The sequence below is a fragment of the Crocodylus porosus genome, unplaced genomic scaffold, assembly GCF_001723895.1.
Source record: "Crocodylus porosus isolate Cpor-Errol unplaced genomic scaffold, CroPor_comp1, whole genome shotgun sequence".
NCBI lineage: Eukaryota > Metazoa > Chordata > Crocodylia > Crocodylidae > Crocodylus > Crocodylus porosus.
Genome location: NW_017728910.1, coordinates 5,552,433 through 5,579,846, shown reverse-complemented (window position 1 = coordinate 5,579,846; position 27,414 = coordinate 5,552,433). Strand labels below are relative to the sequence as shown.

General features: G+C 41.5%; 1 protein-coding gene across 2 annotated transcripts; it reads right to left on the bottom strand.

Annotated features, from left to right (window-relative positions):
* On the bottom strand, nt 1-27,178 carry PQLC2L (PQ loop repeat containing 2 like). 2 transcript variants are annotated; one of them, XM_019532651.1, is made up of 9 exons: nt 27,156-27,178; nt 24,183-24,306; nt 19,550-19,894; nt 18,089-18,218; nt 17,008-17,098; nt 14,258-14,382; nt 12,665-12,760; nt 11,590-11,775; nt 1-252 (listed from the first exon to the last, which is right to left on the bottom strand). In XM_019532651.1, exons 3-9 carry the CDS (start codon nt 19,732-19,734, stop codon nt 142-144), a joined length of 924 nt encoding a protein of 307 aa, XP_019388196.1. In that variant the 5' UTR covers nt 19,735-19,894; nt 24,183-24,306; nt 27,156-27,178; the 3' UTR covers nt 1-141. The 2 variants fall into 2 exon arrangements, with proteins under 2 accessions (XP_019388196.1, XP_019388195.1); XM_019532650.1 differs by lacking the exon at nt 27,156-27,178 and adding an exon at nt 26,610-26,766.
* Between the last annotated feature and the right edge of the window lie 236 nt (nt 27,179-27,414).

Sequence of the window (27,414 nt, the reverse complement as noted above, 5' to 3'; positions counted from 1 at the left end):
AGTAGACATCAGTTTTATTTGTATAAGTCCACACTGTTGCCAAGAATGCCTCTAACAATGAGTTTTGTCTCTAAACAGATTTTATTTTGTGAAAAGTATTCAAGCTCAAGGTGTAAATGGTAGCAAAAACAACAAAAAGAGTCAGATGTTTTGTGAATCCTCTTCATCCACAAGTAATGGTTTCACTTCCATTGCCACTAAACTGAATCTTCTCTTGTTCTGTTTGCGATATATGATAAATTGTGCTGTTATCTGTATGTTTTTGGGTAAGGAAACTATTAAAAACATAACACTGAGATAGTAGAAAGCAAGAGCTGCAAATGCTAAGAACATAAAGGCTGCTGTCCAGGAGAAAACCAGTTATCCACTTAGTACAGACTACTGTCTGGGACAGAGCAGTAGACTGAGTCCTCCAAAGGAAAGTTCAAAAAATGTCTCTTGAGCAGGGGTGCCAAACTTACCTGCTCTCCTTGGGCTGAATCTGTACCTCAAGACTCCTCATGGGCCAGAAGTGGACCAACCTTCAGTCACGCAGCTAATTCCCCTATTTCTTCTTCCCACTTCTAACATGCATTCCCAATCTACCACCTAAGCCTTTCAGATATCCTTTATGCTGATGATATTAATGCACATGAAAGCATACTGGGAAAGATCCTGGCCCTCACTCTAGCCCCTTTTTAGTGGCCTGCAGTAGTATCTACAGAGGCCCTTCTAATTTGCCCAGTATAGGACTGACATGTTCCATGATGGCACCCGTAGCCTGCAAGTCCAGGTCCACACTGATTCTGGGGGTGGGATTTTAGGACTGTAGTGCTTTGCACTATGGCTCTTCTAGGCTATGAGGCAGCCCATAAGCAGCTGGAGGGAGCCTACTATAAATGAGCACAGTCCCTGGAAACCGGCTCTAACTTATTTGTGGAGCATATCTGAGTCTAACAAGAAACGAGAATCTTCAACATTGTTATCCTTTAAAAAGCTTTCAGAACTCTCATTATTTGAAGTTCTGACTCACTGCTTAGTACTAGTCTCACTGCTTAGTACTAGCCTCCAGAGCAGAAAATTGTGTAATATGCATATTTGTCTTATTTCTGTTTTAACACAGATAATTACAAATGCCACTTATATATTATTAAGATTAAAAATTAGAACTACACACTTTCTTTTTCTTGGTGGTTGCATGCCTTGGTCACAACCACAGCCGTTTACATTTTTTTAATTAGCCAGAACTGAGGGGGCAGAGGATGAGTTCCTTAAGCATTTCTACTAGAAACTTGAGGAGTTTCAAACATCTTAAAGATATGCACCAAACTCAGTAAGGAGCATACTGGTAAAAAAAAAAAAAAAAAAAAAAAAAAAAAAAAAAAAAAAACTGAAAGCCACTGCACAATTTCTTATTTTGCAAACATCCTTCCTTTATCCCAAAATGTTGTCTAACTTCAGGTGGCACCTAACCTTGAGGGATAGCAGAACAGTTTTTGAAAAGCACTATTTGTATAATGTGTTAAATGTGCACAGCACCTTTCAGAACAAAAATTAATTTCCTGTGCAGAGGAGATTCTAGTCTAAGTCCTCAAGCCAAGCTCAGGAAAGGATTGGGACCCAGAAAGATAAAACAATACAAACAGGCAATGGTGTAAAGGACAGAACAATGATGAGAGAACCAGACTTTGTGAAAGTGATTCAACTTAAACACGTATATTTATGATGTCAAATGTTATCTGTGTTGCATTAGTACCCAAGGGTGCCTATACACAAGCCAGAAGGCTATTCCAATGCCCTGTCAGCACGCTGAAGCAGACTCAATTAATGGAGTCCACTAGAGCGTGGTAATTACTGTGCTCCAGCCAGCCTCCTCATCTTGTATATCAGCATCCCAGCGCTTCAAAATGGCAGCAGGAGCACTTTAACTAAAGCATGTTCAACAAGATTTACGTAAAACGCCTCTGCCATTTTGAAGCACTGGAACACTGATACATGAGAGCTCTGAGTGCTTTAATTAGAGCAGCTCTTGGAGCTGCTCTAATTAAAGTGCTTTCCCCCACACCCTGGAGCATGTGTAAAAATGCCCTAAAGGCCCTCATTTGTAAAGCACAGTCCCACCATGTTTGGCACTGGACCCTATCACAAGGCAAATGAACTAAGGTTATAAATAGACAGAAGGGAAAGACATGCACAGGTATTCAGAGATGACTTTCTTCATGTGATACAGCAAACCAGGGCAAAGGCAGAAACAGAATCCAGATTTAACTCCCAGGCCCAATGTTTCATCCATTAGACAATGCTGGCTCTACTGTTAATTTATATCCAACTTTGAAAAAGAGGAGGAGGGTAACAGGGGTATTAGAAGAAGCATATTAGAGAAGAGGAAAGAGCTGTAGTGGAGGGGGTCAAGTAGGGAACATCAAACATAGGGACCTGTGTGAAAGAAGTTTTAAAGGGAAGGGAAATGAATTTAAGGGGCCAGCTGTACACCAAGAAATCTTCACACAAAGTACAATGGCTCCTCTCATGCACCAGGGTTTAGTTAAGACTGTGCTACTATTACCATTATGTTCAAATTCCCATTTTACAAATGAAATAAAGTTGCTCTGGGAGGAAACCTGGCATATAAGAACTCTCCTGGGAACACTTTAAACCAGTTAAAATAACTTGGCTAGTAGACAATAGCAGTGAGGAGTTTAAGGCTAATGCATGCCACTATTTAAAAAAAAAAAAAAAAAAGCTTACTGGGAGGCCTGGTTGGGTGGGGAGGAAATTCTCTGTTTCAGGCATAGCCCCAATAATTACCCCACTTCCTTAAATCTTTAGAGTATTCTACCTCTGTGGCCCCTTCCTACTAAAGACTAGACAGGATTTCCTTCAGAGACAGTGGGTCAGCACTCTTTATCCAGTCTAATCATTGTATAACATGTGGTATATTTTCTCCTCTAAAGGCTGAGCTAATTAGACTTACAGAATGTCTGCCTATCATTGGCTAGGAAAACAACAGAACAGGAGTTCTATAGGGTTTCATTCTGCAAGCACTTGAGCAGCTCTTGTGGATGCTGAGTGACATCTTCTCTTGGTGAAGTTCTGTGGGATAGAGCTTTTATCTCATAGTGAACAAGGAAGTATGCTGCTGAGCCCTGAATTTTTTGATCAGTAGTAGTGCAGATTACTATTTTTGGGCCATCACACAAGCAATATTATAGGCTTTGTTTAAAAACAAGGAAAAGAAAAAGTTCCCAATAATGTGCAATGTACAGTTTAACAGATGAACATTTCCGGCATGTGTTTTTATTACTACATGAATTCAACAATTTGTATTTTTAGGGAATGAATTAAGAATAGATAAAGCTCTTTCATATAAAAAGCTCTTTCATATAAAATGTACTTGCTGTTCATGTTCATAACTTTTCAAAGAAAACTAAGGCCGCATCTTGTAAACCTTATGGGTATGGCACAGCCAAACTAACTTGACAAAACAAAGTGTCTGACAGTCATGATGAACTAATCTGTCAAGGTTGTTTTATTAAACATAAATAAGTGAATCACAGTACAATGAAATATATGCAATTTTTCTAAGAATAAACAGACACAGTGGGCATATCTACGTGCCCCTATGTGCCATTGTTACTGCGTCATCATTTAGTACTTCCTTTTGGAAGGATTAAATGACGGCACTGTAACAGCCCATAATGTACCATTCGGGAGGTGCATGGTTATTTTTAGCTGCTATGTTGTTGTAGCAACATGCTATAGAGAGGGAGCATTGTGGCTTGTGCCCTCCACTGCATGACTACCACGTTGCTATGGCGACATAGTTTCTCATGCAGATGCACCCAGCAGGGAGAAGAAAGTTGTATGTTCATTTAGGAAACTGCCCTTGCTGATTTTAATTACATGATGAATTTTAATCACAAAGCAATGATCCTTTGTAAAACTACATAAATTCCAAACAGCATATTGCAAAAGGCAGATTGAGAAGAGCCTCACTACTGTTGCTTAGATCTTATTGAGTATACTTTTTCACCCTCTAGTAACTACCTGGCATGTGACTAACAGTGAGATGTATATGAAGAGAAAAATTCCAGCATAGTTTCATGATATACTGCACATTAATTAATGTACTGCATATCAACTAGAACAAAAAGATAGGGGAAAACACTTGGTAAAGAGCTCTAATTTAGCTACAAGGCAGGTTTTGGTGGGTGGGAGGAGGAAGTAGGGTAGGAAGGAGGGATTTGGAGATGTATTCAATTTAGAGGACACAGGAATGATGGAATGGAGGTAGTAGGGAAGTTTCAAAATGAAAACTAATTGCCCAACTTTGGTCTCTGGTTTTTTAGGTAAAACTCCACTGAAGTCCTACAGGGATATCAATACAAGCTGCTCCTATGTATTATAAAGGCAGAGTTAGCCAGTGACTGCTTTAACTTATATAGGATGTTACATTTTTCTAGGTACATGAAGCAAAACTCTAAAAATACCCACCCAGTCCTGTATCTGCAACCAACATCTAGAAATGAGTGATAAGACTTCCATTGATCACTACAAATAAACAAACATGGACTAACAGGGGAAGCAAGTTTTGAGAGTCCCAGTCTATCTACTAGAAATGCCCTATCCTAGCCATTTCAGCATAGGGATTAGTCTCTTGAACACTGTGGCTAACTTCAGCTGCCACAGTTCATTTACTAAAGCTCAGTCATATAAGAATATATCATTTAAATTTGAAATGCCTTAAAGCTTTCCTTGAAGTGAAAAGGATGCTGGTTTACTTCATGAATTGTGATGGAAATCATTATTCCTTGCTCATTCCTGGAAGCCATGTATTCACCAAATAGCTAAAACAACAACAACAACCACCACCACCTTTAATAACATTAGGAATTAAAAATGGCTTATTATGGAATGAAGTAAACTAATCTATGATTTCTTAGTTCAAAATGTGAAGGACAGATATTAAGAGAATGGAATATGACCAGATCACATGCTACAACAAGTTATCTTGGTAACAGCTTTTATATTAACTAGCACTAAGAAATGTAAGCACTCCCTTTCAAGAGGAGTCCGGTGGTCCAGCTAATAGTGACCACTCTCAGAAGCAGACATACCAGATGCAAGAATCTGCAGTGGACAACTATGGCCCCTGGCAGACATGAAAATAGTTGCATGATGGGATCTGATTTCCACTCCCAACAACTACATGTCCTGCCATGCCACATGTGCATGGCAGGGTGCATCATTGTGGGGATCAGAGACAGATCCTAATCATGTGACTGCTGGCAGCTCAGCCTGGGATGCTGGGAGTAGAAAGTGAACAGTACCTGGTGGGTGGCATGGAGTGGCTCCTCCTGCTGGAAGCAGATGGGTCTGGGGCAGCTCTACCTTGAGTTGGAGTCCCAGGGCTACCCTGAGGGCTGGTGCCAACAATCAGGTGCTTGACAGTACCAGGCTGATTGGAGACCTGGGGTTGTCTGGGTCTGATTCCTACAATCAGCTGCTTGTTGACATCAGGTCCCAGACAGCCTCAGTGCATAGACATGCCACACATTCAATTTAAAGTGTCATATAAATCAGGCATAAAAACATTCCACATGATATGTGGAATATCTTGATGGCATCTTAAATTGGGTGAATGCAGGGCAATTCCAAAAGTTGCCATTTATTGCAAGATTAACATATTGATCACATGATAAATGTAACGTGCAAGGGCCGATGGAATAACAGACCCATGAAAGAAGTCTCTGACAGTGTTAGAAATATAGATAGGCCTTCTTTCATAGACCATCTAGTGCAAGTCTGGATGTTCTCTGGAATTAAAGGTACCAGAAGGGGAAACTGGGTTTCTACTGTCCACAGTATCTTTTGACTTTGGAGATGCACTCTGTTCTGATTAATTGTTTTCCTCCAAAATCAAGAGATTCTGCTCCTCAGTTTGATACTGAGGAAGGTCTGATATGATGTGTCGGTCTGCTAGGATTTTCTATTTTCTCATATGGCAGCAGACAATAATGAAGTTGCCTTTGGAAAGCATTCATTTCCATACCTTAAGGGCTTCTCAAGGCAGGAGGTCTGCTTTTGTTTTTCCCTGTTCTCTTGATTACAAATACTTCATACATTTCAACCAGTACTATATATGAGACTAGATTTCTATAAGCTCCCCAACCTGGTTCGGAAGCATCTGCTTTTAATATAATTTGACTTGGAGAACTATTAGTAAGATTGGATTCAGGCTCCAATCAAGTCAGAACTGAGAAATGAAAGTCATGTGCACATTGGCTTTGTAATCCAGGGGGGAGCTGGGGATATGGGTTGTGTCCAATATAAAAGTTCCTTTTAGGAGAACATCATGGAAAGACATGTTCAAATATGCAAGTAATATACTGTCAAGGCCATCAGGATCAAATTCTGGGTTTTTGGTAAATAAATACTGGCAGTTTTATGTTTCCAGTGAAGGCCAAAAATGTCAAGGCTTTGTTTAGGGAACAATAGTCTTGTGTGTCCAAATCAGGGCCAGCAGCCATCGACTCCAATGGTCTGTTCATGAGACAGAACCATGCATTGTCAGTTAAAACAACACATATTTAACTTCAAAATGGGAAGCCAATTTCAGTTTTATATTATCATGGTCGTGAAATATGAATTTCCTATTATAAAGGATGTCTTATTATATGCATTTCCAAGTGAATCGTGTCTTCAGATATAGAGCATAGTTAACTGTCCTGAATGAGAGGGTTAATTAGCAGCTGTTCCTCAGTACTAAAAGAATTATTAAATATGCTTTAGGATGACCTGAGGTCTCTATTCTACATAAACTTCACAATTTGAAAAATGAGAGGATTTGAGCTAAGGCTCTGAATTCTTACCTCCTGTTAGAATCACTGCTTAGTGAAACCGAGAACCCAGGCTCAAGGTTCCCCATGTTTAATAACCAATCATTGGGGAGGTAGTTTGTAGCCAGTACTCCAGAGAGCCTTTGTACTCTGCATAGAGGGGCCCTGGCTTACCAAACTCTCCTAATAACACTTTCACTGTATAGCAGCCATAGAAGGTATAGTCCCAGTTGCCTTCAGTGTAGTTACTTAAAGTAGTATGGTATTGGAAAAGTTGGGTATATGAAACTATTCTGCTGTGAGAAAACCAAGGTTCCTCATTAATTTGGATTATAACAAGTTTAAGTCAATTAAATACGAGTCCAAATTAAAAGTGAAATTATTTTTATTATAAACTTGGTGAGTTCTTTCTGTCCGTATCATGGCACAGTCCTATGACTACTTTATAGATTTACCACAGAGTTTTAACTGGCAAGAATAATGAAGTAAATTATTTATATAGATATTGAATGGCGAGATCAATAAACACCATGTTACCATTTAGACTTATGAAACAAAGGACCAATATTCTCCTAGTATTTTGGTCTGGTTTGTATTTTATAATCAAACAGGAATAATCACAAAATGATAGAGAAGATGTGCTTGAAGAGGTCATCTAGTCCAAACCCCTGCCTGAGGCAGGATCATCCTTATCCAAACAACCTTATACAATCCATAATCTAAATTCATTGTAAAACTATGGTCAGCCATGACACAATATGAAGCATAACACCCTAACCTGCCAAAGGTAAAGCAGGGAAACCATGGCAGCTAATGTCCTGCTTCTATAAAGAGGTGTTAATATACACTCAAGAGGTCCCAGATAGAGGGCCATGTCCCCTGCTACAGAGGAATGAAAAAACCCCCATAGTCTGCACCAGTCTGACCATGGGGTAAAACTCCTTCCCAACTCCAAACACGGTGATAAGTCTGACCCGAGCAGAGGGGCAAGACCTTCTAGTCAGAAACCTCCAGCTTTGCTCCTAGCAGGAACACTGGCAGACCCCAGTCAAAATCCTCCAGCCTCAGTTGTAGCCAACACCCATGTGTAGCAGGAAGTGGGTGGAGGGAACAACCAGCAAAGCCCAGAAGCATGGGAAATATCCATAGATGAACACAGGCATAGCTATGCCTAGATCATCCCCTGACTGTCCTTTTGAAAACCTCCAGTGATGAAGTCCATAACTTCCATAGGCAGTCCTATTCTACTACCCCACTATTCTAACAGTGAAGAAGTTTTTCCTGATATTCAACCTAAGCCTACTTTGCTGCAAATTCAAGCCATTGGTCTGCCTCTTACTCTCTGCAGCAAGAAAAAAAAGTGCTTTCCCTCTTCTTTAAATATTTCCCAGCCCTTCAAATATTTGAAGACACCGATCAAGTCCCCTCTTAAGCACCTCTTCTGCAAACTGAACATGCCTAGTTCCTTCAGCCTCTCCTTGTATGACTTGCTTTCCAAACCCCTAATCATCTTCATCACCCATCTCTGGATCCTCTTTAACTTCTCCATGTCCATTTTAAAATGTAGAGTCCAAGTACCTACACCAGTGGTTTTCAACCTGTGATCTGTGGAACCAGCAGGGTCCACAGACTATGTCTAAGGGGTCTGTGAAAATTTACTATGATCAATTAAAAGCATGTAATACTTACACTTCAGAGGGGTTCACACCTCCATTTGAAATTTCCAAAGAGGTCTGCATCTCCATTTAAAATTTTTTAGGGGTCTGCAGATGAAAAAAGGTCGAAAACCACTGACCTAGACTGAGTGCATGTTACAATAGGTTAATTATAGTTAACATGCTTACTATGCCTTAATTTAGAGAGAAGGTTGCTTATGGCCAAGTTATTTCTATCACTGTGAGACTAACATGTATTGTTATATTGGCTCTTTTGAAGAACTAATCAAGCACCACAGCTAACTTTTAAGACACATTCAAATTCTCAGGTACATGCTTGTGTCCTGGTGATGCATTTAGGGAACATGTGCTGCAACAGTCTGTAAAACATTTGGAAAATATACTTTGACACAAAAATCTTAGTAGAGCTTCAATTTTTCTCTGGACTGCTGGTCAGTCTTATAATAATCTGATTTTAGACATTTTTAGTGGGTTTGGAGTGTTGAAGTGGAATAGAGTACATTTGGTCCAAGAAGTATGACAGACAAGGATGTTTTGTGATATCTTTTAATGGATCAACTGTACACCAGCCCTTGAGTGTTTCAGGTAACCTGAGGAAGAGCACATGATACCTAAAAGCTTGTCCAACAGTTCTCCCAACTATGCAGTTGGTTCATTAAAAATACTGGAAAAAATCCTTGCCCCTCAGATATTTTTATGAAGGGGTCAGATTCTGAAAATTATAATCTGCAGTGTGCATATGAAAACAATTGACTTGTGTGTGCACATCAGATTTTAAACATAAGCTACATGGGCACGAACATGTGCAACTGTTCATGCATCAAACTGAAAACTCAGCCTACATGTACTGACTAATAAAACTAACTGCAACTGTGCTATCTAGTTTGGACATGCCATACATATTCAAGTGTGAATTTGTATTCACCAGTAAATTGTACAAAAAACATAATCTGCTATAAATTTTAAAAGTGCAAGTAAATAGGTGGTATGAAATTTATTTTCAATATCTCAACTGTGTTATGAATTATTCTATATTCATAACACACTGTGACAGGGGGCAACTCTCGGGGCCTGGTCACAGTACTGGCCCACCCACCTGTCTAAGTCAGGCTGCCCAGTCCCGCCTGTCACACCTTGTTCTTACAATAATAATTGTAATAAATATAGGAGGCTGCCCATTTTAAGACCCCAGGGCCTAGGGGTTTGCACATAACTATGTCCTTTCCTTATCGTGTCCCATGCCTCACAAATAGCATCCTTGAGTTGCTTTATGCTCTGGCTCGAGGCCAGGCCAAACTCAGGCCCTTGCTTGGCCTCATACATTCGTCCCTTCTCTGTCCCAATGAGCTCCATTCATACCACCTGGTCTCACCGGGCCTCTCGCACTCTGCCCACTCTCACTGGGCCTCTTACATGCCACCCCATACTGGGCCACACTGTCTGCCCTGCTCCTCTGAGCAGTTCCCATAGGCCATCAGGCTTGCCTTCTTGCACACCTTGGCTGGCTGGCGTGCAGCCTCTCGGGTCCTCTTCGGAACGACGGCTAGCCAATTCACCTCACCCTGGGCAGAGCTCTGACCCGAGCCCCTCTCTGGCTAACTCATCACTCTCATACACTGACCGATTAGGGCCAATTCCTTGCTCACTTGGCCTCGGGACTATTTGCAGCCTCAGACGTCTGAGGACTTACCTGGGCCTAACTGTACCCTCCATGGGGTTTGAACACATGCCCCCCTTTCTGGGGCCTTAACTTGCTCACACTGGGCACTCTGCTGTTCGCTAGGTTTCTAGCCCCATGTACTCCACCCCTTCTCTGGGGTAACTACTCTACTCCCCTCATGGGGCCCGTACTCTGCCCCCATGTAGAGTCTCAGGGTCGTACACCCCCACAAACTCAGATGCCTCTCCCTAGGCATGCCTGGCCCACTATCTTTGGGGTCTTACGCTCCCATGGGCTCAGGTGCCTCACTCTGGATATGCCTAGCCCCACTACCCTCCAGTCTTAATGACCTACCAGATGGTGGGGGCTGGGGTTATCAGGCACCCCCACCTGCCTTTCACTGGGGAGGTAACTGGCTTGGCATTTCTGGGGGGCTGTCCCACCATGGACAGCTCCACCAGACCACCTTCCGCTGGCAGGGTGCAGTTTTTGGTTTTACCCAGGACCAAGCAGGCTTACCAGTTCTGATCTAGTTCCCTCTCTGGGTCCTAGATGGACACAAGAGAGTGAGCAGCCCAAGAAGTACATCTCTAATGGTGACCCCCATTTGGAATCCTCCCTTCCACAGACTGTATTGCAGTCTCCATCACAGCCAGCCTGCAGACTGACCTCTGTTGGCTGTGATGTCATGTTGTCTCATCCCGCCCCGCCCCCAGGACCTTCAGCCTTTCTAGGTCCTGGCCCGCACCTTCAGGCCAGTCGGGGTGCCAGATGGCTCTCCGCAGCCCTGGCCTGTCTCAATTGCCCTTCGGTCCTACATTGACCAGTCAAGGGATCAGAAGGTCAGCGCAGCAGCCACTGCCCTCCATTCTGTAAAGGGGGTCTCCCTCTAGGTCTCATGATAGAGCCAGCATCCCAGTGCTAGCTGATCTAGTGCCCCCAGCAAAGCTGCATGAGGCCTAGTTCTACTAGGCTCACCTGAGCCCCCTTACTTCACCCCTGCCAGATCTACCCTGGGGATTGCCTGGCCTATTGTAGGCCCATCAGCTGTTAGTCCTCTTGTTAGACTGGACCTTATTTTCACTAGGTCTCAGCCTTTTCCTGGGGCTCAGAACCCCAGTGGGCCCCCTAGGGCCCTCCTGCCATTCCCCTGGTTCCTTCCTTACCTCCAAGGTGTTCCACGAGCAACAGCTCAGCTGGGTGTTGTTGCTCCAGCTGCCAGCAACAGACTGCTAGCTCAACCCTGATGCCTGAGCTAAAATGGAGGCAGCTCAGTTCTCTCCACCAATCACATAGCCCATCCTGCAGCCATGTGACTTTCTCATCAAGGCTGGCCCACACCTGCTGACTGCTCTCGCCCTTAAAGTGGTGGGCACAAAAGGTGCTCTGCCACACACACTTTCAAGAAACTCTTGCTCTACATGGAAAAGGATACAAAAATGTCTAGAAACAGAACTCCAAAGCTCCCAATGAGCCAGGGAAGATGGTGTAAAAGATAGAGGTTCCTGAGAGATTTTGCAGCAGGCACTTTTAAAACAAGGCTTAGTCCATAAGTCCAGTTTCCCATCATGGCTAATGCGAACAGCAGATAAGATGTACCTTCTGTAGACTGTCTTTGGAACTAAAAAAAAAATATATATAAAAATGTTTGAATGAAGACTAAGGTGCAGCATAAACAACATGAAGGAATTCTGGATACTTTCAGGATACTTGACTACAATTTCTAGGAGCACACTTCATTCTTTTTCACCTGGAAAACAATTCACCCTATTTCTGATGCTTTTCGTTTTACTAATCTTGGAATCTGTATCATCAAAATTGATAGAAATCATCATAGCTCTTAGGTGTGCATGCTATATTTTACAGCTGCAAAGCAACAAGGGAAGCTAACGTTACAAAAAGTGAATGTTTATTTCTTCACTAATCGGTTACTCTGTCACTTTCTCAGGTGGAGCCATTTATTCCAGCTTGAAGCAGAGGTGGGAACATCTGTTATTTTGGAAATAAACTGGAGTTTCTTATGTTAAAGCTCTCTTTACCTAACTGAAGTGCCTGTCTTTAATCAACCTATATCAAATTTTCAAAGAGAAGTTTCCCATATTGACAGTAGGAAGATTATGAATTCAGTAATGTCATCATAATGTTTCTGTGTTATAATTTTATCACTAGATACTACTAATTTAGTAGAGAACAACTGAAAGCATGGACCTATCTACTGCCCATTTGTTTTTCATGTGCAATGTATGCTTCTTCCCTAGCCTAAAAAATGCAGCTCTTGATTCTTTTAATCTGTGTCCTCTACCCTGTTTGACTAAAAACTTCCCATTTTCCTGCCTCTTTGAAGAAAACAAGTTTTCCTTTTTAACCTTTTTCCATTTTATATAGTCCCAGATGCAAAGTTCAGATTCCAAATAGGGTGCAGGTGTGTATGTTCACTGCAAGGGAGTTTCCAGCATTTCAAGCAGCAGTAAGCAATATATTTAAATGTCTTCAGTCAAAAATATACTTACGTTTTTATACAGTTGAGGAAATCTAGATCCCAGATAAAACACACAAGATATATAGCCACAAACAAATCCTGACAGTTTGATCATACCAAGTGGGTCCTGAAAAACAAGGAAAGGCATACAAATTTTGATAAAAAAGTTTCTGGACAGTTCTAATGTTTTGACTTACAGTGTAAACTCCTCTCAAAGCCTGGACAAGACTTCTTGTTGTTGTTAAAATGGCCATTTGGGCTAAAAGATTTGATTTTCACCTTGCAAAGCAAAACAGTATATGGTCCTGTAGACACCAGAATATAATGCAACCTTTGTTTGTGAAAGGCAGAATGAAGAAAAAAAGATTTTCCTTGTAGTAACTAAACAGCAGCTAGGGAGCCAAACCTGCTCATTGTTCTGCTCTCTGTGGATTGCTGCAGATTTTACTTTTGGTTTTACCCCTAAGCAGCTGAACCTGTTCTTAACCATATTTCTCACATACAATGTGTAATCAAATTTGAAGAAGCTGTTTTTGGTGAAAAAGGTGAGTGTTGTACATGAGGAAATATGGTGTCTAATTTTCAGCTCAAAGCCAGTCCACGCATGCCTTAAAATGTGATGATAAATACATTTTTAGTACAGTAATCCTTAACGGTGAAAGACTTGGGGATACCAAAGTCAAAACAGTTTTTATACCTAAATACACTGGAAAGTTATGGGTAGAGAGCATGACACAACCTTTTCCAATATGTTCAGCAGTGGTTCTTAGCAAACCTTGTATGCTTAAGTTTTCAGTTGAATGCCTAAGATATAATGTTAGTAATAAAAGGGCATTCTTATGGCATTGTTATCAGCTCTAGGAAGTGGTGCATCCTAAAATCTCAATAACTGGAATAAAACTGCATTTTAAAAAGTGTAAGTTCACAACTCTGAAAACCAGGGAGACAATATGCTGCCCCAAATTTCTTGCCCACATCTTCAGAAGATAGTGCATAACAGTGAGACATGCTGCATTCGGTTTGCACTTATTACTTCACATACATTTATTCTCAACAAGCAAGTACCCTAGCTGCAGTAAGGGCAGTACTTTAAATATAGCAATGCACTCTAAATCTAGTAATTGAGAGATACAGTCTAAAGATAGGGAGCACTGTGAGGTATCTCATGTCACATTTTTTGTGAAGTAAAATCTGAAGCTGGAGAGAAACCCAAGGTCAGAAAAAGGGTCTCCTTTTTTAAGACAGGAAAAAAGTGGTTTTCCAATCAGAGTGCTCCAAGCATGTGGGAGCACCACCATGATTCCAAAGCCATGCCGAGGACCGGACAGAAGGTGGGGGAGCCAAGGCCAATGCTGCTCCCCGACCCCGCTCCCTGCAAGAGGCAGAACAGAGGCAGCATGGGGCATTAGGTGGTGGCACTCCATCCCAGCCCCCTCGCCCCCAACATTCTTGATGGGCAATTGGCTAGTATGCCCATAATACTCTATTTGTCATTACTAAAGCACTTTGGATTATCATACAAATTTGTTAGCATGGGGTCCATAATCCTAATATGAGGCTTTTTTTTTTAAGAAGTAGCAAGAAGGAAGAGGAGACTAGGGGCTTACCTACAAAATGAGCTTACCTTCCCTTCTTCCAGCAGAATACTATGAAATTGGTTTCTTAGGAGAAGCTGACTGGGTAAAATTGCACACAATGTTATACAGATCAAGACCCAGCTCACACAGAAATTCTTCAGGTGTATGCTGCCTACATTGACATATAATATGTTAGATGAAAAGCAACTTCTTTCTATTGTTGGATTAGTAAATTTACTATTTACTTGTAATTTAAATGTGTTGACATATATGTGTACCTAAAAGACAAAATTCACATTCAGGCTACTCCTTAAATTCGCTCCTACTATCACCATTAGGGTCAGATTTAGCTAGTACAATAAGCAAAAAGTTGCCTAGTACAAGGCTAAGTACAGACAGTCAAAAAACCTGAAATTCCAGGCACTTTTACATGTGCTCTGGGAGTGGGGGGAGGGCAGTGCTTAATTAAAGTAGCTCTGAAAGCAGCTCAAATTAAAGTGCCACCACATTTCCTGTATCAGTGTCCCTGCACTTAAAAATGGTGGTGGGGCGCTTGAACTCAAGCCTGTTCAATGAGCTTTAGTTCAAGCACCCCCACCACCATTTTTAAGCGTGGGGATGCTGACACACGAGATCCAGAGGCTGCTGGAGTGTAGCAATTGTCACACTCCAGCAGACTCAGTTAATTGAGTCTGCTATGATGCACGGAAATTACAGCACATCAGGGCAGCCTCTGCGCTCATGTACAGATGCCCGTTAGGGCTGTGCGAAGCTTTGGGTACTGATTCTATTCGGAGGAGATTTGGCCCAATTCAGTGGCCAAATCTCAGAATCCAAATTGAATCAGGGAACCAATTTAAAGGTCTGAATCGATTAAAATCTCTCTGAATTGATTTGGAAAAGATTTGGAGAGCTTCAGTGATTTGGGCAGTCCCTGCCTGCTGCAGCAGGGAGCTGGACCCAGACTCAGAGCTGGTAAGTAGGGGGCTGGGGAGGGGAGGCTGGAGGAGGGAACCATGGGGGGACCCCTGCCAGGCCCCATCCCCTGCCTGCTCCCTCAGCCTCCTCATGGCTGCCCCACCTAGCTCCAGCTCCCGGTGCTTTAAAAAAAAGCCCCCACTCACCAGCTCCTCCCTGGTGGTGGGAAGGGCTATCTCCACTGCCCCCCACTGTGTGAGGAGCTCTGTTACAAACCCCCCCAACTCCCACCCCCCCCACACCCCAGCTCTGGCCCTTTAAGGAAAAAAAACCAAAAAAACCTGGCTCACCAGCTCCTGCAGTGGCCTTGGGGCTACTGAGGGCTTGTGCAGAGCCCCCCCCATGCAGCACGGAGCAGTGGGGATTGCCCCCCACTGGGCAGGAGCCAGTGAGGCTGAGCTTTTTTTTCAAAGTCTGGGAGCTAGGGTTGGGCAGGGCAGCCATTGCCAGGGCTGGGAGAGCGGGCAGGAGATAGAGCCTGTGTGATTCAGAGATTCGGCTGATTCAGCAGCAGCCAAGTCTCTGAATCAATTCAGGACAGTGATTCAAATCACCGAATCAAATCGCTGTCCCCTGAATTGGCCAAATCCGAAGCAAATACTAGCGGGTTTGCACAGGCCTAGCACCCATAGATTCCAGAAATGCAGCCACATGCTTGCAGTGACTCAGGCCAGAAGCTGGGGGGGCCCTAGAGCATGCCTCTGTGCTCTGCTGGAGCAGACAGCTTGGGCAAAAGCTAGCCCATCCACTCTGAGATAGGGTACTAGAAGGGGAGGTGCAAAGCAACATGGGATGCTGGGGGACTGTAAGTTAACTTGAATCTGTAGGGGATCTGGGGCAAAAGTTCAGTAAACTGATTTAACCTAAACAAGTTAAGTCTGATACTGCATCCATCCAAGTTTATCTTAAACCAGTTTTGGCCATTTTGAAATGGTTTGAAATGGTTTAAATGCACTGCACTTTGGTTGTGTTACAGATCTGAGCCAGTTTCTGATCACTTATACCAGTTTACGTGTAATTTCTGTCCCTGGCCCAATAGACCAGAATACACTTTCTTTCAATGGGTCTTATACCACTTAACACCACAAATGCAAAGATATTTGGAATGTAGATTACAAAACTGTCTCCAAGGCATTGTTGTTAATATAGGCTCCTGTCTAGCAAACTACTTAGGTACATGGTTAACCAAGTATATGAGTGTTGCCACTGAGGTCTAGGGGCCTACTAGCATGCCTAAAATTAAGCACATACTTACGTGGACTTATTACAGAGGGGCTACAAGAGGACTTTTAAATTTAAAAAAGTCTTATAAAACCAAGGAACTATGCTACTAGTTTTATTTCTAGTATAGTAATTCCTAAAGGTTCCAATTTCTACCAGTGTGCCATTGTACTAGGTGCCAGTACATGCACTAAGACAGTCTTTACCCTACAAGCTAGCAGCCAAAACAGAAAAGAGAAAGGAAATATTATCCCTGCCATTTTATAAATGGGGATTTGAGGCAGCTTTTAATAATTCTGTAAAGTGGAAAAAACTCCAGTTATTAGGGTATTTGCCAGAATGCCAGATGTAACAAATTCTGAATACTAGCTGAATTTATTGGCAGGTATAAATTACTATGCACAAACTATAAGTCAGGTACAAGAGTAGAAATGAGATTTTCATGGGGGCCTTACAAGATAATGCTCCCAACTTCCTCCAATTTTACCTGGGAGCTGGGTGCTCTAATCTTTTCTGCTCCTCTGAGAACTCCCACCTAAGAAAATAATATTAAAGTACTCCAGAAAATGGTAAATCCATTGATTTTTTAATATCTTACATTTTGTCATCTTCTGATTCTTCAGTTTATAGTAGACAAATTGTGAGAGCATAATTATGTCCATGTTGACATAAAAGATGGCAGTGACAATCTGAAAGAGAACACAACACATCTTCTTTACATGTCAAACAAAAAGGCCAGAGTGTTTTTTGAAATGATTCACATGCACATTCTCCGATTTGTACCAACCGCTGCAAAAAAATTCAAAGCAAACTAGATAGCTTCAGATTTATACACTTATGGTAGGACCAATTCCTGGTCCCTGGGCCTCACGCAACCTGTACTATGTAGTCTGACTTGACTTTGCAACTGTGAAGGTTTAAGCAGATACTGAGACCCTGGCACAAACTCTATCAGGGCTGGTCACTAAAACTACTTTTTTGGAGGATTCTTTGTCCGCCCTATCTGAATTTCCAAGATTGATGCCTCCCCAGGTTCTGAGAGGGTACAGTGTTTCTTGCATGCTTTTCCAAAGCTTAAGGAACTGAATGGGTATTGCATACCAAAGCAGGAAGAGAACATTGTTGATCCAATTAATTTATCTGATTCTGATAGGTCTTTTTTTTTTCAATGAAGCCTTATTATTGTCACACACATTTTTTTCAAGTTACTCAGGTATACACACACTTCAGATGTATTTCCTTTCCAAACTGACCAAGGAAAAGGAGCTAGAATTTCCAGTTTAAAAAGAGGTCACCCCAAGCAACTTAATCTGTTATAGCACCAAAAGATAACTGACTTTACTTACTCCCAACCCTATTTATTATGGAAGCTTACTTACAAAATAAACTGAAAAACTGCCACTGAACTCATCAAATAAAGCCAATTTAGTTTGTTTATATGACCTTATAAAAGGAGCTAGTTGGAAATACATTAATGCTTGCAGCATCTTCCCACCTGCAAAGAAAGCCACAAGATGCCATAGTGGGTAAAGACAAAAACTTCACAATAATTTCCTTTTCTACAATCTGCTTCTTTCTGCAGTGTCTAATGCATTTAGTTATCCTACAAGTTACCTCTCGGCTTAAAAAGATACATATTTAAAATCATAAATAATAAAATACAAAAGGTGATTAAGTACCTGAATGGGAAGTTGCTTTGTTAAATAGCAGCCTATGAAATTTGTAAGGTCTCCACCTATCCAACATAGCAAAAAGCCCAAAGATAGTGCTTGGTCCACTTTTCCATTTTGATAGGCAACATAAAGTTGACTAGAAAAAAAAGAAAAAGTAACACCCTGTTTAATCTAAAATGAAGAATAAAAGTAATTTCCCGTACCAAGACTCCTAGATGGACTCTCCTCCCATCCCACCCGGAAATACTAGTTTAATTTCTTGTTAACCCAGAAACAAAAATGTCAACCACTGCTTTCACGTGTTGTATTTTCATGACCCGCAGTAAAACACAACTCAGCGGACAGTAGAACCAACCCATAAGTATGTTATGTACAGTGCTGTAGTTGCCAATCTTAAGCATATTGAAACTAGAAATGTCATTCATATTTAGCATAAAATGGCAGAAGTAGTTTCTAGAATACAATCTACAAGTTTGCTCATGTCTCTAAGGGTGTATCTACATGATCACAGGTAGTGCTATGTGGAGATACCTGAACTAGCTCAGGTACTGGAATCAGGATAGCCATGTTAGAGTGGTGCTCTGTTTGAGTTAATGTGCCTTGCTAAATGCTGCTATACTTCTTCCGCTACCCAAGTATCTCTACACAGTACAGTTCTGCCATGCAGATGTGCTCCAAACTATAAGAGTATAGCTCAAGTTCACAACATACTCTATGAAGTAATCTTAAATGTGAATCTATTAGGCATGTCCTGATGAATGCAATACTTCTTAACTTGACAGTTTTAATGTACATTTTCAAATACTTCAGAAGTTCAAAGGCTTACTACTACAGGTTTTACCCTGCATGGTTTCCAGAACCCTTTAACTGATTCAGTAAATTACACTGCCTGTGTGGATAGATCTTGGAGTCAATCCCATTTACTTGAGAGTTTCACATGAAGGGAATATTTCCTTTTCTACTTCTGCCATCCTCTACCTATGTGCTTGAAATGTTAACCCAGCGTAAGTGCCCTACACAGAAACCAATCTGGCACTGCAGAAGTACTGAATGATGCACTTCTTCTGACCCCATGTTCACTAGCTGGGAAGAGCAGGATAATATCCGTGACATAACATGTGGTTTAAATAAGTACTAATCTAGTTTCCTCTATGGGTTATGTGTGTGACTGTGCACATGCACATATTTTAAGAGTGGGGGAGATAAAAGGGAAGAGGTGTTTTATTCTCACTGATGCTAAGTGGTAGAGATTAGCATCACATCAGTGCAACAGAACAGTATATAAGACTCATTTGTCTACCACCAAATATTGTTCTATACATGAACAACATGCTTCTTTGCCTTATTCTATCTGTATTATGCAGACATAGAAAAGTATCCAAGATAAATTAAAAAAGGCAGCTTTTGAAAAAAGGCTTCGGGCAAGATTACCCATGTGAATCTCAAGACTTAAGACTTTAAACTTACGGTAGTGCAGCAAACAGAAAACAGACAATGGAAATGAGTCCTATGACAACGCTCCAGTACTCCCCCGCATTCTCAACACATTCTTCCAGGAGATGCCAAATCCATGGTGTTCCATTTATACATAATCTCCTATTCTCTACTGCAGAGATATTGAAAGCATGCATATACAGCTGAGGAGCCATCATTCTTGTCCTGAGATTCAATTTCAGAAGTTTATTTTTGGCTCTGCATTTACCCCATGCAAATCCGCAAATCAGTTTATCAAGGCTGAATATCCTCTCTCAAAAGACCTCCGTATCCAGACAGATGACTTTATCACAGTTATTTCCAATCTTATAAATGGACCTGCCAATTTAAAGAAATAAAATACATCCAGTGTGAATATGTCAATTAAAAAACCAAATTAAAGTTTTCAGGAATTTGGCCACAGCAAACCTTCTTAGATAACAAATTAAAAAAAAGGTAACGCTAAAAATGTAAACACTAACCCATAAAGCACTCGCTTATCTTTGCTTCTCGCTGAAACAACTAATGGAATTATCCAGAACCAGTCAGGCAGGGAGGTACTGCATAAGTTACACCACACAATTCTTAGCAAATGTATAATACTTCTAGTTCACACCTCCGGTGGCATTCTGGTGCCTGGGGGTTGTTTTTCTCTAGGTTTGTTTTTTTTTTTTTTTGTGACAAAGACTGCCACTTCTACAGAGGTGTCAAACTCTAATATATTTATATTGTTAACAAATGTCTACTACCAAGCACTACGTTTTCACATCAGACCAAAGCCAAGTTTTAAATCCAGTTTGGAGTTGAAAAATTAGTCCAGTGAAATAATGAATGATCAAATACTCCTTTTAATGATACTGCACCAGACTGTGAACCCCAACTCAACCTTTAAGTAGTTAGCTACAGCTCTATTTGACTTCAATGGGAGTAACTGCTCACCAATGTAAATAAGGCATTCACATTCTGTTTTTTTTATATTTGTAAGCATTAAAAAAATGAAAGGATGAAGTTTTTAAAGTAAATTTCCTCATGGTGTCAGAATGAGGTTTAAGTTAAACTGAGTCTGGATTCTACAGTACTCTTTCTATATTATAGACCAGTGGTATTCATCCTTTTAGAGTAGTGAGCCAGGTGTGACCCTGATGCATTGCAGGCCTGTGGCTAGTCCTGCTGGAGTCAATAAGGTTATATCCATGCTTACAGCTAGGTGTACACTAGGGTGTGGCTGCCACTTGAACTACAGCAACAGCTTAATGCATCTAGTGTGGATGCTGCTCTGCCAGAAGATGGGTAATTGCAGAGCTATGCAGCTCCCCTAAATGAGAACCATAGCTAACAATAGCCACCTCTGGTCGACAGCTGTGTCCACATCAGTGGTTTTACCACTTGAGCTACACTCGTTACAAAATATACTTTTTATTTTTTCAGACCACCCTCTCCAGCCAACCTAGCTCTGCCAGCAGAACTCTGTCATGTAGACAAAAGCTAAGTCTCTGCAGAATCAAGACCTTTGTTCTTAAGCAAAAGTATGCTAGGTGGAGATGTATTTTTCACTACTGGAACTAAATACCAGTGGCATAACTAGGAATGGAAACCTGGATGAGCTCCAATTTATGGTGAACAAGTAGCAACCAAAGATCTGTGGTCATAGTAAATCACAAATTTAAGATTTTACCTGCATTTTAATTACCTGCAAATGATTAAAATTAAATGTATCTACACATTCAGATTAAAATTATCTGCCAGTGATTTAAGATAATTAAAATACAGGATAATACAGGGGTGGGCAAAATGCATCCCAGGGGCAAATGTGGCCCACCAGGCCATTCTATTCAGCCTGCAGGGCCCCTAAAAAATTTAGAAAATTAATATTAATCTGCCCTGGGCTGCCTGTCATATGGCCCTTAATGATTTGCTGAAACTCAGTAAGTGGCCCTCTGCCCAAAATAATTGCCTGTCCCTGTACTAAACGATGCTCTTGAAACTTCAATGCTTCATGTTTACTTTAACAAAACAAAACTGCTGCTGGTAATTTTACTGAAATTTGGCATTCACATAGGCTTAGATTTGGTCAGGCAGAACTATTAAGTGGGTGAGTTGTGACTCTTCTGGTAAGAGCATCAGTGCGACATCAAAGTGTAATCTGGTAATTGTTCCTTACACAGGAATGTAAGCATTGTTGTACTAGGTCATAATTAAAGTCTCTCTGATGTAGTATCATGCCTGGCATTGTCCTGTATCGAGTATTTCAGAAGAAGGTGTAAGAATCCTGTGAAAACCAGATTGGGAGTAATCTGCTCCATATAAATAAACCAGAATGAAACCTAATAGATAGCGAATGACTTCGACCCAGAAGCACAGGATTGAATATACCTGCCAAAAAGATTTATAGCTAATTATAACAATTCCATACATTCTTGATATAGAAATATTCAAACCTGTTTTGAATCTAAATAGTGGCCCAAATGCTAACCCACTGTAAAACAAAAGACCATTTTAATCAAACAGCAGAGATCTGTGTGAACTATTCCTTAAGACCTGTTGCTCACAAAGGCAAATTTTAAGTGGCTGTCTTTCTATTCACTTTTGTGAAACTTCAGTTTCTGTGAAGATTAACAGCTCTAGATACTGGGTATTTAGATGGGGAAAAGCCAGATTATTTATATTTTAAGTGAGGAGAGAAAAGGGAAACCCTGAGATTAATAGCCACAAAACTGAGCTACTCCTGCCAGTAACAGAATGTATTCTGCAAAAAAGGGCATTTGACATAGAGAAAAAAACAGCTGTAGTATCTAGGAGTTTTATGGATGTTTCAAATATACAGTGAATTTAAAAAATCATTCAAACATTATCAGTGGCGGAAGTCCCCTGATACAAGGATGAGTCTTCCAGTACGCAAGGAAGTGATTGGAGGAGGAGGAGGTCAGTGCCAAGTCACTGCTCTTTCCCTTTGTCTCTCTCTTCTATCTGCCTCCATAGGGAGGTGAGTTTGCTCGAAATGACTGGTGCCTTGTCATAGAACATACTACCACTGGGGATGATTCAGTGCTTGAGTCTCCTAGGTATTGATTTTCATATTGCAGTTCTTCAGATTGGCCTTCAAGGGGTCCTTGAATCTCTTCTTTGGCCACCTTTAGAGTGGTGATCATCAGTGAATTGGGAGTACAAGAATTTATTTTGGGAGCCAGTTGTCAGGCACCTTTATGACATGACCTGTCCAGCAAAGCTGGTGTAAACACGGCTTCAGTGCTAGTGGTGAGCCAGAATGCTGGTATTCATTCTTCTGTCCTTTTGAAGATACCACTGAAGGTTATGTTAAAAAACATTCAGGTGTTTCCAATATGCCATCCAAATTTCAGACCCATACTACAGAGTAGGGTTAACAGCCTGGCAGTCGAGAAGCTTGGTTTGGGTCCTGGTGTCATAATCACTGAAGACACAATTTTGGAGATATCCAAAGGCAGCACTAGCAGATTTAATCTGATGTTGAGTATCATTGTCTATATTTACTTTTTGGAAAAGATGGCTACTCGCGTAGGGGAAATGCTCAACATGCTCCAAGGATTGCTTTCTAATTATACTGTGAGGAGAAATAGCTGGTTGGTTTGGGTTGGGTTGGTAAAGTATCTTGGTTTTCATGAAGTTGACAGTGAGTCCAATCATTTCTAAGACTTCACAGAAGCAAACAGAAGTGAGCTGGAACTCTTCAGTTGAGTGGGCACACACAACACAATCATCAGCATACCGAAGATCAGTATAGGAGCTGTTGGCTATCTTGGACTTGGAACATAACCTGTTGATGTTAGAAAAATTCCTGTCCATACAGTAATGAATGCTGACTCTAGATTGAAGTCTATCAGCAGTGAGATGTGGAATAGCTGAGATATAGATGGAAAAGTGTTGGTGCAATCATACATCCTTGCTTGACTCCTGTTCTAATAGTGAAAAAGTTCATTTCTGAGTCACTGCTTAGGACAGGTGCTGTCATTAAGTTGTGTGATGATGATAAAAAAATTGGCAGGCATCCAAAGCTCATCAGGATCCTCCATAGGACCTCTCTGTAGATTTGATCAAAGACCTTAGTAAGGATGATGAAGGCCATGTAAAGATCTTGGTGCTCACAGCACTTCTTCTGCCGCTGTCTAGCAAGAAAGAGCGTATCTGCTGAACATCTGATTCTCTAAAACTATGTTGGAAGTTTAGTAGATTCTCCTCAGTAAGGCAAGTGAGTCTACTGATGAAAGAGTGAGAATCTTCTCAGGTATGGACAGAAGTGCAATACCATGATAACTGCTGCAATCTGATCTATCTCCTTTCTTGAATATGGTAATAATTCTAACATCTCTCAAATAACTGGGAAACTATTTGTGTTTCCAGATTTTCATAATAACTATGTGTAGCTGATTTGCAAAATTACTCAAATTATCTGAAAAATAATTTGAAAAATTATTCAATAAGCAGGAAGGAATAATGTGGAGGTGTGATAGTGCTGTGCCACTCCAGCATTATAACTAGTCAAAAAGATCAGGTTGGAGCTGTTCTTACAACATACTGAGTTATTTTCAAAGTTCTTATGTAATTGTACACATATGGATGGCATAAAATACATCATAAAACTGGGACTCACTATCTAAGGGCCTCCTCCATAATTCACAAAGTCTCTGATAGCCGCACCATTCTAATGTGGTACATCTGGGACATCCCTCTGAGATCGATCCAGTTAGACCTGATGATCACGTATTTCACAGAATCTACAAATAAACAATAAAACAAGTATGCATATTTTTGACAGCATATCTTCACTAGTTAATCTGGCTACTCAGTATATTTAGCACATACTGATCACTTTCCTGATCCTGGAAGCCATTTCTGCAAACCATTTTTAATGAAGGGACTGGCATGTTTTCATGGACTTCAGTACAGCTTTAACACTGAATACAATGGAATACCAAAACTGCACCTAATTTTAGGAATAAGGCCAAAGTACTACAAGTAAGGTGTATCCGGAAAATACTACTGCCTTGATAAAAATGTTTTTTATTTTGTATTGACTGAGAACTACTGATCTATGCAACATGGCACATCTATAATCTGAATCTTTAGCATCAGATTCTGCTGCTTAAAATCCCTACTAAAATATGTGGAAAGGGCCAGATAATAAGCAATTTGACCACATTGATTAAAATTAAGGCTTGAACACTGAAGATGGATGTGCTTGTACAAAGCCCCAATATAGCACCAAGGTCCATGAGGTAGCTGGTATAACCAAAGTACTTCAGACTCTCTCAACTTGCCACAGGCCAAATCCACTTCAAAACCCTGCAGCTATTACAGAAAAACAAACAGTTCAAAATGTAGGGATTGTACAGGCCATCTATACTCCCCAGATGACAGAAGTCTTGGCCTTTGGCCTCTTGCCAGACAAACATTTAAAGCATGTGGTTATTCTGGGTTTGTTATTACTTAACATTATCATGGCATTCTACATTCAGTGTTGCCAACAGCAGGGATTTTATGGTAAATCTTGCAATAATTGTTGCTTTTCTTGAAAGCCCAGATGTTGGAGAGACTCTGCATGGTGCTTTGCTATACTGAGAGTCATAGTGACAAAACTATCAGCTGTGTTGGATGCTGTAACTTGTGGACTCTCTCTACCTGGATCTACCTGTGTTGACTCCTGGAATTCTGGGGTCTTTATATTGTCATTGTTTTTGTTTATTTCTAATTCAGTTCAGTGTTTGAATTGGGAAGCAGACTGTCCTAAACAAACTGACATTTATTATGACTGTGAAATGTCGTGGGCTCAGGTCAGGTCAGTCCAGTCCAGTCCAGTCCAGTCCAGGTATGTACTAGCTAGCCCCTTTTCTTGTTACGTACACTCACTTGTGTAGATATTTTAAAACATTTTCCAACAACCTTTTTTTAAGCAGATGGTGATTCTTCCATTAACATCCTCACACTAAGCTAGGAAACAAACAGAAAAGACAAATACATGCTAAGGAGAGAGAAGCTACAATTTTTCTTTCTATTTATCTGTCACCAGTGTTGACAAGAGAAGAACCAAATACAACAATTGTTAGGCTCTCCTAACAATTCTTTGTGCATACCCATGTATTTGTTAGAAGCTGGAAAAAAATTCTCTAAACATTTTACTGTTTTTTCTGTTTTTTTTTTAAATTAGCAAACCTATGCTAACTACTGCTGCTTGGAAAAATTGTTCCATAATTTATGTTTTTTTCACAAGAATGGATAATATAGAACTGTTATCATACAGCACCTCAGAAAATGCTTGTTGATAAGCTCTTACGGGAATAAAATATTCTAGAACAACTATTTTGAAACAGGTCCTTGTGTGGAAGCTCTTATTCTACCTAACAGCATTTCTTCCAGGTTAGTTTAATCCATGCTCCTGAAATAAATGTGCCAAGAATCCTGGAATACTCTGGGCCTTGAAATCACTCCTACATCATACCAGGCTTGTGCAGAAAACTAAAAAGGAGGTGAGCAAGGATGCTCTTGCAGGTAAAGGAACTAATTTGGTACTCTGGGGGTCTCCCAGACTTTCTGGTATCTCCTTGGGCAAGTTATACAGCCATACTTTCATTAATGGCCACTGGGTTTTGAGTGTTTTGGTGACACACATCCAAATACCTTAAAGAACAATTTAGGTATCCAAGACCCCTCTCCCATAATCTCTAATTAGAGCTGGAGAATTTGAAATGTTTTCAGTATATTCATATTTTAGGTATTTTTGACAATGAATGGAACAAAGGTGTACGATAACATGGCTTATTTAATTTAGTTGCTGATCCTGAGCCTCCCATTCCTAGGTTCTTTTATCGTCCTATTAAACGTTTTTGTTTTGACTGAATGCTTCTTGTTACCATCACGTAGGCATGAACAAAGCGTGTTTGGAATCAAATAGGAAAACTACCAATACATCCTGGCAAACATTAGGGATGGCAGAAAACTTCGCTTGCAATCGCACTGAAAAATGCAGGATGGAGAAATACTATCACACTTGGAAAGGTGGCACGCTGCCAGGCCCCCTCACCTGCAGACTGCATCAGGCTGAGAGCACCTTGTCAACAAGCAGCTGGGTCTGCTCACCTACAGCCGAAATCCTCTCCAGCCAAGGAGGTACCCTGTGCTGCAGATTTCAAAGGGAGCCTGTCTATTTGTCCATCCAATTACCACAGGCAAGGCCCACCCGGTTACCTAGTTGTCTCATTCGTCCATTAGCCCCCATAAAAAGGGGCAACTTATGAAAAAAACAGGACAGGAGTGTCGTGTGGGTCTAAGGCTCAAAACGTGAAAATGGGCGTGCCGGGGGGGACACTGAGCAGAGCCCCGCACCGGTCCTCAAAGACATCCAAGGAGCCGGTGGACGCCGCCCGCATCAAAGGGCCACCGGGGGCGGTGGCACAGCGCAGCATGGCCGCCAATCTCAACTAGCAACGGTCAAGAGGGAGCCGGCTTCTCAGCACCCTCCCACACGCCGGGTGACTGACACTCCCTTGCCCGAGGCGCTTGGCGCCGCTAACCCACATCCTGACCCAGGCCTCTGGCAGACGTTACTGCAGCACAAGGGACGTTTTACCTCAGAGGCGCTCAACCTTCCTCCTCGGCGGGCCAGGCGGGCCTTGCCCAGTCTGCCCCGCGCCGGATGAGGCCAGTGGGGCGGTGCCAGGGATCCCGCACTGACCTGGCTGTGCGGGGCGGTGGGAGCGGGTAGGGGCAGAGGCCCCGCGCCCCACGTCCAGCCCCAGCGAAACGGGAGCCGCCGGGCTGCGACACCGCGGCGGGGCCGGCAGCGCCCTCGGGCCCTGCCAAGGCCGCGCGGGATGTGAGCGGATCGG

What these genes read in the sequence shown, in the direction of transcription:
- PQLC2L (XM_019532651.1), bottom strand. Translation starts at nt 19,734, where the DNA reads ATGATGGCTCCTCAGCTGTATATGCATGCTTTCAATATCTCTGCAGTA. An exon ending in TTCCTCAACTGTATAAAAAC is followed by an intron (nt 11,776 to 12,664) that starts GTAAGTATATTT and finishes TTTTTTTTTTAG; the next exon opens with TTCCAAAGACAGTCTACAGA. An exon ending in TTCTGTTTCTAGACATTTTT is followed by an intron (nt 253 to 11,589) that starts GTATCCTTTTCC and finishes AAAAACATACAG; the next exon opens with ATAACAGCACAATTTATCAT.